The following is a 13,470-nucleotide window of genomic DNA, read 5'->3' as shown; positions in this document are numbered from 1 at the left end:
GGAGCCGATGCGGCGTCCCTGGGGCAGGGCGGGGGATAAGAAACGGGGCAGACATCTCACTACAGCAGCCGGTGGAGTTCCTCGAAGTTGAGCAAGTTGTTGGCTGTCTCAGACCAAGCTGCGTGGGTCGCACCGTCCATCTCGGAGGCGAGGCTGTTGGTGCTGTCCAGAGTGTGATTTGTGCCCCCAATGACTGCACGGCATTCAGGGCACCTACTCCTCTCCATTGCCCCCCCACATTCCCCAATCACATAGATATGCCCATTTCTGCACTTGAACCAGTGGCCGCGGGGACAGCCAATAGCACTGACGATCTGTACCCGCTCAGCTTCAGAGATCCCTAGCCCCGACACAGGCAAGGCAGTGCAGAGCCTCTCCAAGGCAGCCTTCACTGCAGTCTCATCCTCTTTTGTCAATTTCTTTGTCCCTTCCAGGACCTCACGTACACTGCCAATCTCTGCTGCAAGCGCTGGGGTGATCATCCCACTTGCACCTTTGCACCTTGCCAAGAGGCTCAGCAAATAGGTCAGTCTCTGGATCTCAGACTGCAGGTCAGAGAGCTCCTGTCCTGTAAAACTGAGGCGCGGCTTATCGAGCCACTCCTGGACTTCATCCAGCCGCTTTCTCAGCCCTTTCCTCTCACTTGCATCAATTTTGCTCATAGAATTGGTTAGGTCCGCTACACGTTTGTAGAAGTTAAGCTGGTTCTCAATTAGTCCAATACTCTTTGTGGAGAGATCAGAAGCTTTTAGTTTATCTTCTAGCATGAGGTACTTAATGGGTAGATTCCTCTGCAGAACAGCATTCCTTGTCAGTGCAGCCTGCAGTCTTTGTCTGTTAAACTCAATTTCCTGTGCTGGGCCTTGGATTTTCTCTTTCACCTTTTCTATCTCATCTAGCCGCCTTTTCACAATAGTGCCATATCTCAAATTCTTTCTGATAGGTGTCTGACAGATAGGGCATACCTTCAGCTTGATGACATCATCATCTTCATCCATATAATGGTCAAGGCCTTGGGACTCAAAGACATGGCCACAGTCTTCAAGCTGTACAAATCGAGCATCTTGGTCTTCCTCAAAGCCAAAAAAGATCTGGGTGAGTTCCTCATGATCACAAACAAGGCACTTCTTTGGGCAGGGCTCTCCACACAATCCAATACAAGGATGACCACAGCACAGTAGCTTAGCACATGGTACATTGCAGCGAGGCCTATTGCATGGTTCAGAGCAAAGATTGGTACACTGGTAGTGCTGGCACCGCCACTCGCATGGCTCGGCACATGGAAAACAACTCTCTCCACATTTCTTTTTACACCTACTGTGGATACAGTGGTTCTGACATTCCAGCTGACAGGGAGGGCATTCTGTAGTACAAGGCTGCTGACACTTGTGGGAGCAGACCAAGAAGCGCTTGCATGGGCTGTTACATGGCTTATGAAATCTTCCTTCGAAGCAGGTATGACAGGAACCTGAGCATACATGACCACACTCCAGTGTGACAGAACACTTAGTCTTACATTCCACAGGCTTCTCATGTTTCATCTCCTCAGTGATCCAGCACTTAACTTGCTGCTTGTGGCCACATTTCAGCATGACCGTAACCAGTTCAGGACACCGCTTAGTACATTCTTGTCCACAGAATTTGTTGCATGTGTGCCCACAGTTCAGCTTTTTCTGGCAAGGCTCCTGGCAAAGAAACTCACTGTCCGGAGTAGAGCATGGCACCATCTGCAGGTGACCACACTTAGAAATAGTTTTCTCTACTATGATCATGCATGGTCCACAGGGCTCATAACATGACTGTGGACAGCGGTGCCCATCTGTGCAAAGCACCTTTTGACAAGGCTTCAGACACTGATACTCTTTGTGCTCTATGTCATATGGGTGACATGCCCTTGTGCAAACATGTCCACAACTCAACCTAAATTCACAGGGATGACTACAGCCTCCTTCTGGAACTTTGCTAAAGTCTGCTGCTGTAGACACCAGTGTCTTGGTTTCAGGGTGGTTTTGACAGCAAAGCACCAATGAGCGGCCAATGTGACCTTTCTCCCGAAGGATGTGAATGATCTTGCTCCAGAGAGGAACCTTGCCAAGCATTCTCATATTTCCAATACAATACAGACCTTTCTTAGCTCTGGATAATGCTACGCATATCCGATTAGGGATCTGCAAGAACCCAGTTCTCTCCTCTTTGTTGCTCCGCACAAGTGACAGCAGAATAATGTCATTCTCCTCCCCCTGGTACTTATCTACTACATGAACCTTCACACCTGCAAAGGTCTTGGCTGGCATGAGCTTACGCAGACAGAAAAGCTGTCCAGTATAAGTAGTGAGAATAGTGATCTGAGAAGGTAGGTAATCCTGACACAAGAAGTATTTGCACAGTTCCACTACAAAGTGGGCCTCATGTGGGTTCTGGTGGCTCTTTCCTTCCTGGATCTGTTGCTCAGGAAAGTCATGTTCCACAAAGAAGAGGTTAGATAAGACCCCCTGAAACAAGAGAAAGGAATGTCAGAAACAGAATTCTAGCTTCTGTCACTGCAGCCTGTTTCCATGTCCCCGATTATCCACTAACAGGAGGACTCTTAAGGAGAGAACTACAGTATGCAGTTACTGCATACTTAGGCCATTTCCTCTTAAATTTCCATAGCATATTCATCAGATAGGAACTTAAGCTTATTAATCACATTTCAGCTTATTAGTGACATTTCAGTACCCTAATATGAAACATGGATGATTTTATTCCCTATCTTTTCAGAGTTGTTTCTACTATACCTTTTCAGGTTATAGGAAAGAGAACATTAAGTGCTAGTAACATTTCTCAAAGCATCATAGATCCATTTCATATTGGTGGTATGAACAATATCTTATTTTGGCTGTGTGGGAAAAAGACAGTAAGTGACCAGTGCACGGGGCTTAGCACTTGCCTAAAACTACCCAGCAAAAAACATACCTTCTCTGTTACTGCAGTAAAACCATAAAGAGGCAAGGAAGATTGCTTTTCCACCAGGAAAACTAGGAACACTAGGGACTCCAGTAGTCACTTACCAGCTCCAGGGGTGTAGACTTGTCTGCTCTCCTGTTCAAAAATTCCATTTACCTTAAGTTAGTGGGGACCTTTATTTTTTGCCTATTGATTGGAATTCTTCTACCCATAAGAAATTCTTGGCCTGCATGCCAAAACCCAGAGAATGTTTTTATCAGGAAAGAACAGTTTTTGTAGATCAAACACAGATCTCTGGTTTTCTAAGATGTCCATAGTGGCATAGTATCCTCTGATGTACAATTTAATTCAGTGATCACCTATGTTGGTTATTGTACTAGATGGGAAGATTCAATTTTGATGCCTTTTGGTATCTCAAGTTTGTTTTAAGGCCAGATGGAACCATAAGATTCTCCAGAATAGCTTCTCATTGGAGAAATGGGGTAAAATTTTGTGGTCTCCTAAGCTGTTGTGTGTTTTGGGTAGCGTTTTTGTTGTTGGTTGGTTGGTTGGCTTTTTGGGGTTTTTTTGCTTGGTTTTTTTTTTTAGAATCATAGAATCATTTAGGTTGGAAAGGACCTTTAAGATCGAGTCCAACCATAAACCTAGCATGGCCAAGACCACCACTAACCCACGTCCCTAAGCACCATATCTACAAGCCTTTTAAATACCTCCAGGGACGTGGCTCCGTCACCTCCCTGGGCAACCTGTTGCAATGTTTGACAAGCCTTTCAGTGAAGAAATTCTTCTTAATATCCAATCGAAACCTCCCCCGGCCCAACTTTAGGCCACTTCCTCTTGTCCTATTGCTCATTATTTGGGAGAAGAGACCAACACCCAGGTCTCTTCACCTGGTGTTCAATCAGGTGGAGAAAAAATAGGGAATCCTTCGTATCATGCATCCTATCTGCCTGTTGGCGTCTCCCAGGGAAAATAAGGATGCGGGTCCAGTAGTCTATTTCTCTCTCACACTCCCTGATATTTCTCAGCCTACTCCCCTGCTCCCGGAGCTCTGTCACTAATCAGAGGAGTTTCTCTACCTGGACACACCTCCCACAGTTGGGCTCACTGGTGCCGTCTGGTACTGGTGTAAGGGTAGGGCACACCCTGCAGCCCAACACCTGGGTGGCAGCGTGTTCCCACCAGAGCTCTGTCTGGGACGCTACATCACTTGTGGTGGGTGCAGAGCTTAGATAGGCCATAGCTTTCTGCTGGGTGGATACCACTGCTCCCTGGTCAAGGTGGCAAGGCTTCAGCGCCCTTCCTGCATGCCCTGCCGTGCAAACTGCTGCGCCACACCCTGTTTGCCCACCCTGTTCACAGTGCTTGTTTAACTAAAGCAATCTTTTAGAAAATACTTGATCTGGATTTCAGCATACCAAAAGAGGACCTGCAACTTTCTCAGATAGCTTATTCTAGTAATTAAATCATCTTCAGTATTAATTTTCTGTCTGGCTTCAGCATTCTGCTATAGTTTTCAGTATGCTTTCCTCATCCAGTTAAAGAGCTTTTAACTAATTAGTGCTGTCTTTTCATGAAGAGAGATTTACGTAGGCTAAGCTACTGTAATCCTCTTTGTCTAACTACCTCCAAATCTTTCTCCCAGGGTATTCAGTTGCTTGCATTTCAGAGATCCAAGGCCTAGCTCTGACACAGCATAGCAATGTAACCTTGGCTCAGACTTCTGGGGAAATAGTTACGTTGTGAGAGAGAGCTGCAAGTCTGCAGAACAGGGCTATACAAGATAAGAAAGGTAAAATTACAGACATAGATATGATTGTTAATAGTTCAAAGATGCAAGAAAAGCACCAACATGGACAGATATGGAATCCTAATTACGGTGGGAAAATACAAATCAGAAAACAGGGAGTTACAATTAAGATGGAAACTCAGTAACAAGGAAGAAGCAGAGGTTGACACTTCTTCTGACTGATACCTGCCTGACTGTAGCAAAGACTCTTCAAGTGTCTTATGATGTGGCAAGCATACTAATGCTTACAACTTATTAAATTCTAGCTGTTTAGGTGCATGTTACCCAATAATTGATTGCTTTATACTTTTAAGCTGAATAGATCTTGTTTGCAGATGTTGTGTATTGGTAAAATGCCCAAACAGAGAACCCAAGAAAGGAGGGCTCCAGTAATCAAGTCACCCATCTTATGCTGAAGTTTCACATACTATGTTTTAAGTCTCTCATTTAAGATTTCTTCCTAGCTTTCGACCTCCTACAATTCTTTTGGTCCTTTTTCCATTTTTCACTGTTCTTTTAAAGTCATCAGGACTGGATCCATTTCCAGTGTCTACCATCACTAATGCCAGAAGAACTACAAATTACTTGCCTAATTCTATATCACACATTTCCTTGATACAGGTATAAATTCCAATAACTGAACTTGATCTAAGAATTTGAAATCCTTGAACACTATACTTTACAGAAACTCATTTTAGCCAGTAACAGGGGACAAAAGCAATTGCTTGGATTGCTGAAAACTCACTTTTATGTTCTCATACTTCAGGACGGAAGGATGGTTCTCCAGCTCCTGGTATATATGAGGACTGAGAAGCTGGGCAATTTCAGGACGCATGCGATGCTGAAACACAAAGCAGCTTTATCAGTCTTGAGGAAGGAGCACCATAGTTCCCTGTCAATATTCTGTTGTTCCACTGTACAGACTGTGGTTGAATACAAGAGAAGGATGACTTCCCAGTAAGAGTCAAGAAGGGAGCACCTCCCAATTCCCAACCTCCCCCACCCCACCATTGCCACCGCCAGCAATTACAGGGGGAGTAGTAGCACAGTATCGTCAAGAAAATAATTTTGCAAGGCTGTTGTAATAAGAATACTGGTTTCAGTGCAAATCTAAGAACACTGTTCTAGATAACAAAAAACAGCACCTCACCCTAACCACTACATGAGCCCTTCTGGTTAGTTTTAATACAGGAATGCTGGAGGTAGAATTAACTTCTCCAGGCACCAAGATAGATGATTATAGCAATTTAGCAGGAAGCAACCTGAGAAGACTTGTGCTGTCAGTCTCCAGAGTTCTGGAAGTTTCAGATGCCACAATGAGCCATGTTCATTGCACTAAGACACGTGGGAATCACAGTGCTGTGGATGACATCACTAAATAATTGGAAATAGACTGGAACCACTGTTTGTGGCAGTTTGACAGCTCTTACCATTAAATAGCACACTCTTTTCTTTTAGGCTGCTCAGAGTAGAAATATAAACTTCAGTGTACTACAAACTTAAAACAACCTAAATCCAAAGGTAATAGAGTTTTTAATAGCTCTTCCTCACTTGGTATTTCAGACGGACAAAGGGGAAATCGACTTTCACCAGCCGTTCAAAGAGAGAGACTTCCAGATTGAAGTTCTTGGCCAGGTCATATACATTTGCACTAGGCTGCAGCTGAAAGAGAAGGGAGAGGAGGTCCATGTTTTAGCACTTTTCCTGCGTATTAGTAAGATTTTTCACTCATCTCTTTTCATGTCACTGATCCCCCATAGAAAGGCCAGAGACTGGATTCTTGCAGAATTGCTGAATATCAGTTACATATAGTCACAACTGAAGTGGATACAAGCAAATATAAAATCGTATTAGTTAAACTGAAAGACAAGTCCCACAGCAGCTCTACTCCAAAACTCCAGGAGACCGGACTTGTGGAAGCCAGGGAGCAGTAAGTCTTGGCAACCTTTCACATACAGTGTTTGGTTAAAAGGTTCTAGTTCATTTGCACAACAGTTAGAGGCATTAGTCATGGATGTTACCTGCTGGTGATCTCCAATGAGGATGAGATGCTGGCAAGCTTTACTCAGAGTAGTAATGGTGTGAGCCTCAAGCACTTCTGCTGCCTCTTCTACAATGACAATTCGCGGCTCTACTTTTTGCAAGATCTGACGGTATTTGGCAGCACCTGAGCACAGAGAGAAGATAAACTTCAGCAGAATACAATTACATGCAGGCAGTATGAAAAGAGTTTTCAGGGAGGGGAGTAGGTTGTGTCCCGGAAAAGACTGGAGTTCTTCCCAAGATTCCCCACGTCAAGACTCAGCTTTCTGAACTTTAAAACAGCACCATACCAAGGATGGCTTCTATATGAAGAGTTATTAGGGAAGGCAGGTTGGGATTAGAGTCCTCTGCCTGCCTTGGCCCTTTCCCTTGCTCTCTTCCGACAGAAGATACCTACTCAATACATTGATCAACACACATAAACAAACCTAAAATTGCCTCTCCAAAGAGTCATGTTACAATGACCTTTACGCTATCATCACCAGAAGGTGATGTGGGGATAGCAGTGCAGATATTAGCTGTGCTTTACTTGGTCACAAGAAGCGGAGCATTTCTATTAGAAGAATGCTGCTCAAGATGGAAGGAGTGCAAGAGTGCACAGAAACTGCTGATGCAGTTAATTGACAACTCGCAGAATAGCCACATATGCAAAGGGAGTCAGAGATTAAGAAAGCTGCAGACTAATACAGAGCCTGACCCAGGCTGTCAAGCAGCACATGATACTAATCTTTTGTCAATAAGGTCCTTTAACCATTACTGGATGCAGTGCAATACTGGTTTGATTCCCAAGTGCTATGCACCTGTAGTTGTCATCCCCACAACTTGGGCCTCCTTGAGAATGCAGAGATCTTCCTGCAGCCTGAGTTCTGTCAGCCTTTCTGCTGCTGCCTGATACTGCTGTTCGTGCTGCAGAATCCTCCGTCGAATTAACCCCTGATAGGTCTGCAGCCAAAGCCTGAGAAGAAAGTGTTATTATCACACACAGCAAGGGGAACAGGATAGTGATCCAGAAGTTCTGACTGGATTCAGTTCAAAACTTTCTCTGTGTCTTTTGGGCAAGCCATTATTAGCATCTGTACTTAGTCCCAAACACATCCAGTGGAGATGACAGCACTACCCGTGCAATACAGGGAAGGTAAGAACATGTTCAAATAAGGAGCTGGACAGATATGGACAGAAACACCGTGGCTTAACAGAAAGAGTTTGCAAACTGGAACAGTCCTAGGAAACATTTGCCTGACAGACCCTGCAAAATAGCTTTGTCACCTGTAAAGCCTCCAGCGGGAGCTCAGGTCAAGTTGCCACAGATCCTGAATAGCCTTGGCTTCTAACTCTGTCATTGCACTCAGTTTACGGAGCTCAACCTTCATCTTCTGTTTCATTTTCTTCCTCTGGGCAGCAGTTATCTGCAGAAAAAAAAACCTCCCCAATAAACAGTTACAGCACAAAGATTCTTCTGCATTAGCATCCCCATGTAATTCTTTACACAGTCAAGCAGAGCCAGAGCATGCTAGTGCATGCAGTTACCTCCCACTGTATAGTCTTTTGTTGTGGTTGGGCTGTTCCTTCTTCCTGGTCCTCCAGCTTCATAGCCAACAGCACGCTGGCTAGTTCATGAACAGCTCTATGCTCTTCCTCCTTCCTTCCCTGAGGCTTTGCTGCGTCTTCATCCTCAATCACTCTGTCAGCTTGAATCAGGTCAGCCTCCTCTGGGATCTCCAAAAGCTCCTCTTCTGCTTCACCTTCCCACTCCTCCTCTCTCTCCTGCTGACCACCTGTGAGAGTCACCAGTCATGCAGTAAGCCACAGCCACTCTAGCGGAATCACAGTGCAGCAGCCAGATCACTACGTGGAAATTAAGGTTAATCTTCTTTCCACTACCTTACAGTATCACGCATCTTTCAGTGTCTAAGTAGCAGTGTCTCTTTTCTGGCACACATGCACTGCTTAGGCAAACACACCTGTAGAGAATGACGGGGGGTGTTGTCTGTTTTTTTTATTTTGTTTTTTTTTTGGTTTTTTACCTGGATTCTCAGCCCCTATATTCTCTGCAGCATTCTGGGTGAAGACAGTTACACCAAGGCCCAGCCACTCCAGAATCATTGAGTGTTGTGAAGCACTGTAGTAAAACTCCTCATCATCCTAATATAAGGAAAGTCAAATCAGCCAAGCCCATTGCACTTGAGTCTTAGGATGATGCCAAAGCAGCACCGTGCAGCAGCAGGCAACTGTGAAAAGTTCCCTGAGAGACCTCCACAGTTAGAAAGCCTAAGCAGCCTCAGATCTTCAGAAAGAGCATCCCTCCTCCCAGTCAGTTTAAGAGGCTTTCATTTGGGCACTTGTATTTTTATGCTGATAAAGATCACTTAGAATCTCTGCAGTTTCAAGGAGCAAAATTTAAAGCCCCTGCCTGCCCTGCCCAGTCTAGACTACTGTCACTTGGCACAGCTTGCTATTCATTCCCTCACTTTCCTAGTAGCCAAGTGATGCTAAAAAGAAGTGTGCTTGGGGAACCTCAGACTCACTAGCAGAAAGGGTAGTAAGCATACATTGGGACTGCTTGACTCAGAAGAAAGGGACCTCTCTTACCAGACCATTCATCAGACTGTCCCAGTGCTGGGGCGCAATGCACGCTTCCAAGTGGCGCTCATGCAGAACTCCGTATGTTGTGCACTCTAAGTGCTTCGCTCCTTCATGGAGCTCCTGCTCAGCCTTTTTCATCTCACTGGTTATCTACTCATAACAAAGAGAAGGGAGGCATCATCATACTCACAGAAACCAAGTTCAGAAACAGCAAGACAAGAAACTGATAAAGTGAACAAGGACAGAAGAATTAAGAGTTTGACTTCAGTATAAGACAAAGTGAAAGAACAGGTGTGGAGGAAGTTTAGCTAGCTCCTCCAACACGCAGGCAACCCAGTCCCACCCTCTCCAGTGAACTCTGCACATACATTCACATAGGCTCTGCGGAGATGCATTGGCAAGTTGTATCGGAATTCACACTTCTTCCTCAGCTCCCTCAAGGTGAATTGCTTCAGGACCTCACTGCTGCTTCTGCCCCCAACACGTACCATCCCATGTTTCTGGAATGTGTATATTCCTGGGAATGAAAGAGACATACTAGTACTAAAGAGGCAAGCTCTCTTTTCTGCAGTAGGACAAGGGACAGGGAGAACACCCTTTGTCTGCAAATGCTATGCTGGATTGGTCTGAGCGAAGTTTTCTTACTGTGTATCAATGGGGCTAGAGTCAGTAGAAGAAGCCAAAAGGGCAGGTAATCATGCCAGAAGATGGGCAGAGTAAGAGTTATACTATAATTTCTACCGGACTCTCCATCATACTTGTCAGGTACTCTTACCTTCTAAGAACTGATCCAGTGCGTGGTTAGTGTAGCAGACTATAAGGATGGGAGACTTCTGGACCGTGCTTTGCCACACATGCTTATTAGTCAAGAGAGCCTGAACAATCTTCAAACCCAGATAAGTCTTCCCTGCAAAACAAGCTCAGAATCAGAAAAAGGTAATCCGCCCTCTACGGAGTGCCTTGAAACACAGGAATCATCAAAACCAGATACCAGACTTCCTTCTAGGCTGCAAATCTGGTCTATGCCAAGACAGCTGACCCCAGATGTAACTAGTTTACAAAAGTAGCATGACACTGTCTAGTGGAATACCAGCAGCAGTGCTCGCTGAGTTCAGGTACCATTTAAAAGAACTACAGTTACTCTTGTAATGCTTTACTCACACAGAGGATCATGGCTGAAAACTCCCAATGTTGTAACATGCTATGAAGACAAATAGGACTGTTGCACAGCAAGAGACACCATGTTATCAAAGATGGTTGAAAATTTTTCACCCCAATACACAAGCAGAGCCAATAGTGCTGTTGGTGTCCACTTGCAACTAGGTTGGCAATGCATGAGATCAGATATGGGTATTTGAGGATATTTTAACCTTTTCCACAGCTCACACAACTGGGCTACTCAAGCATCAGTTAGGCTTGGGACTAAAGCTCTGGAGAAAATACAGCTGGCTTTCTCTGAAGTTAATGTCCCTAAATGGGGGAAACAAGGAAAACTCCTTAAATGATGGAAACTTAAAGCAAATGTTTCTCACCAGTCCCAGGAGGTCCTTGGATAATAGCCAGCTCTTTGGTGAGTGCAAGACTCAATGCCTGCATCTGAGACTCATCTAATCTCAAGGTTTCCATTGAAGGCCACTGCTTGGGATCCAGAACATGGACACTTTGCCCTCTTAAAGCATCAGGGTACACCTCTTCATCTGACAGGGGATCTTCCATCAAGGGTGCAAAGTTGTAGACAGTATCCATTGTCAGGTACGTTGGCTTCTTCACCTGTGCATCACATTCCACAATGTACTTCTGGAATGGGACATCTTCTTCCTGGATTTCCTGTAATCCTTCTAACACATGCCGATAGGCCTCAAAGTAGGCAGTTGTCTCTACCATGAGGAAGGAGTCTGAGGGCTGAACTTCTGCCAGCAGTGCCTGGCTCTGTGCATTAAAACATAGCTGCACAATCCCATGGGTAAGATCCGCATTATCACGATTAGAAACAGTGGCAAAAAGACATGTTTCAAAGTGATCTTTGGACATGCAGATCAGGGACCCATACAGCAACCGTTTGGAATTCTGCCATCGTACAAACTTCAATGGTTTTATGTCAAACTGGACCTTGTAAACAATACCAGTTGGGGAACAGAGAGGGGTAATAATCCTTGTGTCAAAGTAGATCCTGATATCATCAAATTTTTTCTTTCTCAAACCTTTGTCCTCAAAGCTCTGCAAAAGCTCCAAGATACCTTCCCTTAAAGGCCTTACAAAGTCTTCTCTCAAAAGCCGGAAATGGGTGTCAAGATAAATGCCAGTGCTCTCATATCTTCCAGAAACAATATTGGGACGTAGAAAGGGTTTCTCATCATGGTGTACCTCATTATACGTTGGATAAATAGTCATTGTACGATAGGTTTCTTCTTGACCATCAGTCCGAGGCTGCATAAGAGTATAGTTATCAGCCCTTAGTGTGCCTTCACGTCTCTTCTCCTGCAGATGCTGCACAAGCATCTGGATTTTATTTAGATTCTTCTCTGTTTCTTCTGTGATGTCCACACCAGAAGCTCTCAGGGCATTTATGGATGCTGGCAAGACTGTCAAGAGAATGGATATTTTCTGCACAGAGCTGGCTGGAAAAATACTGATCAGGTCCTGAAGAAGTGAAATGATGTTGCTAATATGGGCAGGGTACTGATGACGTACAGCAGGGACTGCTTCTGTTATCATGTCAGACACATACTGTGGCAGACAGATCTTGAGAAAGTTGGACTCCTTCACCACTCCAAGCAGCTGTTGGACACTCTGTCTATCCATTCGGGAACTGCATGCTTTCCGAAGCACCTGACAAACAAGCTGAAGGAAACTGGGCTTCATAGCCGTTTGAGAAAGAAGTTCCTTCAAACCCAAACTGGAAGCAAGTGTGATGACAACTTCTGAAGGGTCTTTCTGGAGGAGGCTTTCTAGGAATTTATAGCCAATCCTTTTGACTTGCTGAGGCTGCTCACTGAGCTGGGCACCACCTGGGCTAGGGTTCTGGTAGATACGAGGATTCTCCTGAGGCTGCATCCTCCTTCCCCTACCTTCATTTCCCTGCCCATTCCTCAGCCCTCTAGCTCCTTCCTGGGCTTGTCCACCTTGATACCTCCTTCCCCTACCTTCATTTTCTTGCTCATTCCAAGGCCCTCTCACCCTCTCATGTGCTTGTCCACCTTGATGCCTCATTCTCCTTCCCTCATTCTCCTGTTCATTCCAGAGTCCTGTGGCTCCATTGTTGGCCTGTCCACCTTGGTTTCTTGGTTTATTCTTGCTTGATTGAGGAACCCTCCAAATCCAACCACCAAATCTCTCCTCTCTTTGCTCAGGTAGAAGAGTATAATTACTATCTTGGGGTCTTTCCCCTAACTGATCTGCCTGGCCTGCCACATTATTTGTTCTGTTTCTGCCTCTTCGTATAAAGCCAGTATCCCAATGATCTGCATGCCCTTTAAAAAAAAAATAAAAAAAGACACTGCTTAATTATAAATCAACCACATTAACCTGCCTCCCAACACAAATGCCTGAGCATTTTGGCCTGTTATTCAGCATATTTTGGACATCTGGAGTCAAGTTAGAAAAATACCATTATATTTGCATCCAGACTTTCAAATTGATGTTATCTTTGTACCCCTTTTTCTAATTGCTAAAAAGAGTGCCATGCCTAGAATTCACTTTAGCTGTTAAGCCATGCAGACACTAAAAAGTTAAACCCTTTTCCATACAACAGAAAGCAGAATTAAGAAAAGCCAAAGATGAAGTTCCCTGCAAGGGACAGGATTTCCTCAGGAGTTGGCCATCAATGAAATAATGGCAAAGGCAGCAGCAGGAGCTGACTTTGACTGACTGTATAGAGCACAGTTAAAACACAGACCTTCTGGACAAAGTCTAGCCTCTCTGAGTAGCAGGAAGCATAGACCATACAACCTTTGTCACACTCTCAACAGAATACTTAGGGAAGCACTGAATACTAGCAGAAACAGCTAGCAAAGAGATTGCTGCAGCACATCATCACCTCATGGCCCCAACCAGACTCCAGGGGCAAATACGGAAATGTTGGAATTTAGGCTTGAGAGGAAATTTCACTA

General features: G+C 44.7%; 1 protein-coding gene across 1 annotated transcript; it reads right to left on the bottom strand.

Annotated features, from left to right (window-relative positions):
• Positions 1-59: 59 nt before the first annotated feature.
• ZNFX1 (zinc finger, NFX1-type containing 1) lies at positions 60-12,831 on the bottom strand (the record flags this gene model as incomplete). The annotated part of the gene is made up of 12 exons (XM_009698267.1): positions 60-2,492; positions 5,481-5,576; positions 6,287-6,397; positions 6,757-6,902; positions 7,579-7,733; positions 8,045-8,184; positions 8,306-8,553; positions 8,803-8,920; positions 9,368-9,511; positions 9,730-9,878; positions 10,137-10,268; positions 10,894-12,831. Coding segments are annotated over 12 exons (5,810 nt in total), but the record flags the coding sequence as incomplete, so codon positions are not given.
• Between the last annotated feature and the right edge of the window lie 639 nt (positions 12,832-13,470).

This window comes from Cariama cristata, unplaced genomic scaffold (genome assembly GCF_000690535.1).
Source record: "Cariama cristata isolate BGI_N322 unplaced genomic scaffold, ASM69053v1 scaffold17824, whole genome shotgun sequence".
Classification (NCBI taxonomy): domain Eukaryota; kingdom Metazoa; phylum Chordata; class Aves; order Cariamiformes; family Cariamidae; genus Cariama; species Cariama cristata.
This window is presented reverse-complemented; position numbering and strand designations above follow the sequence as displayed.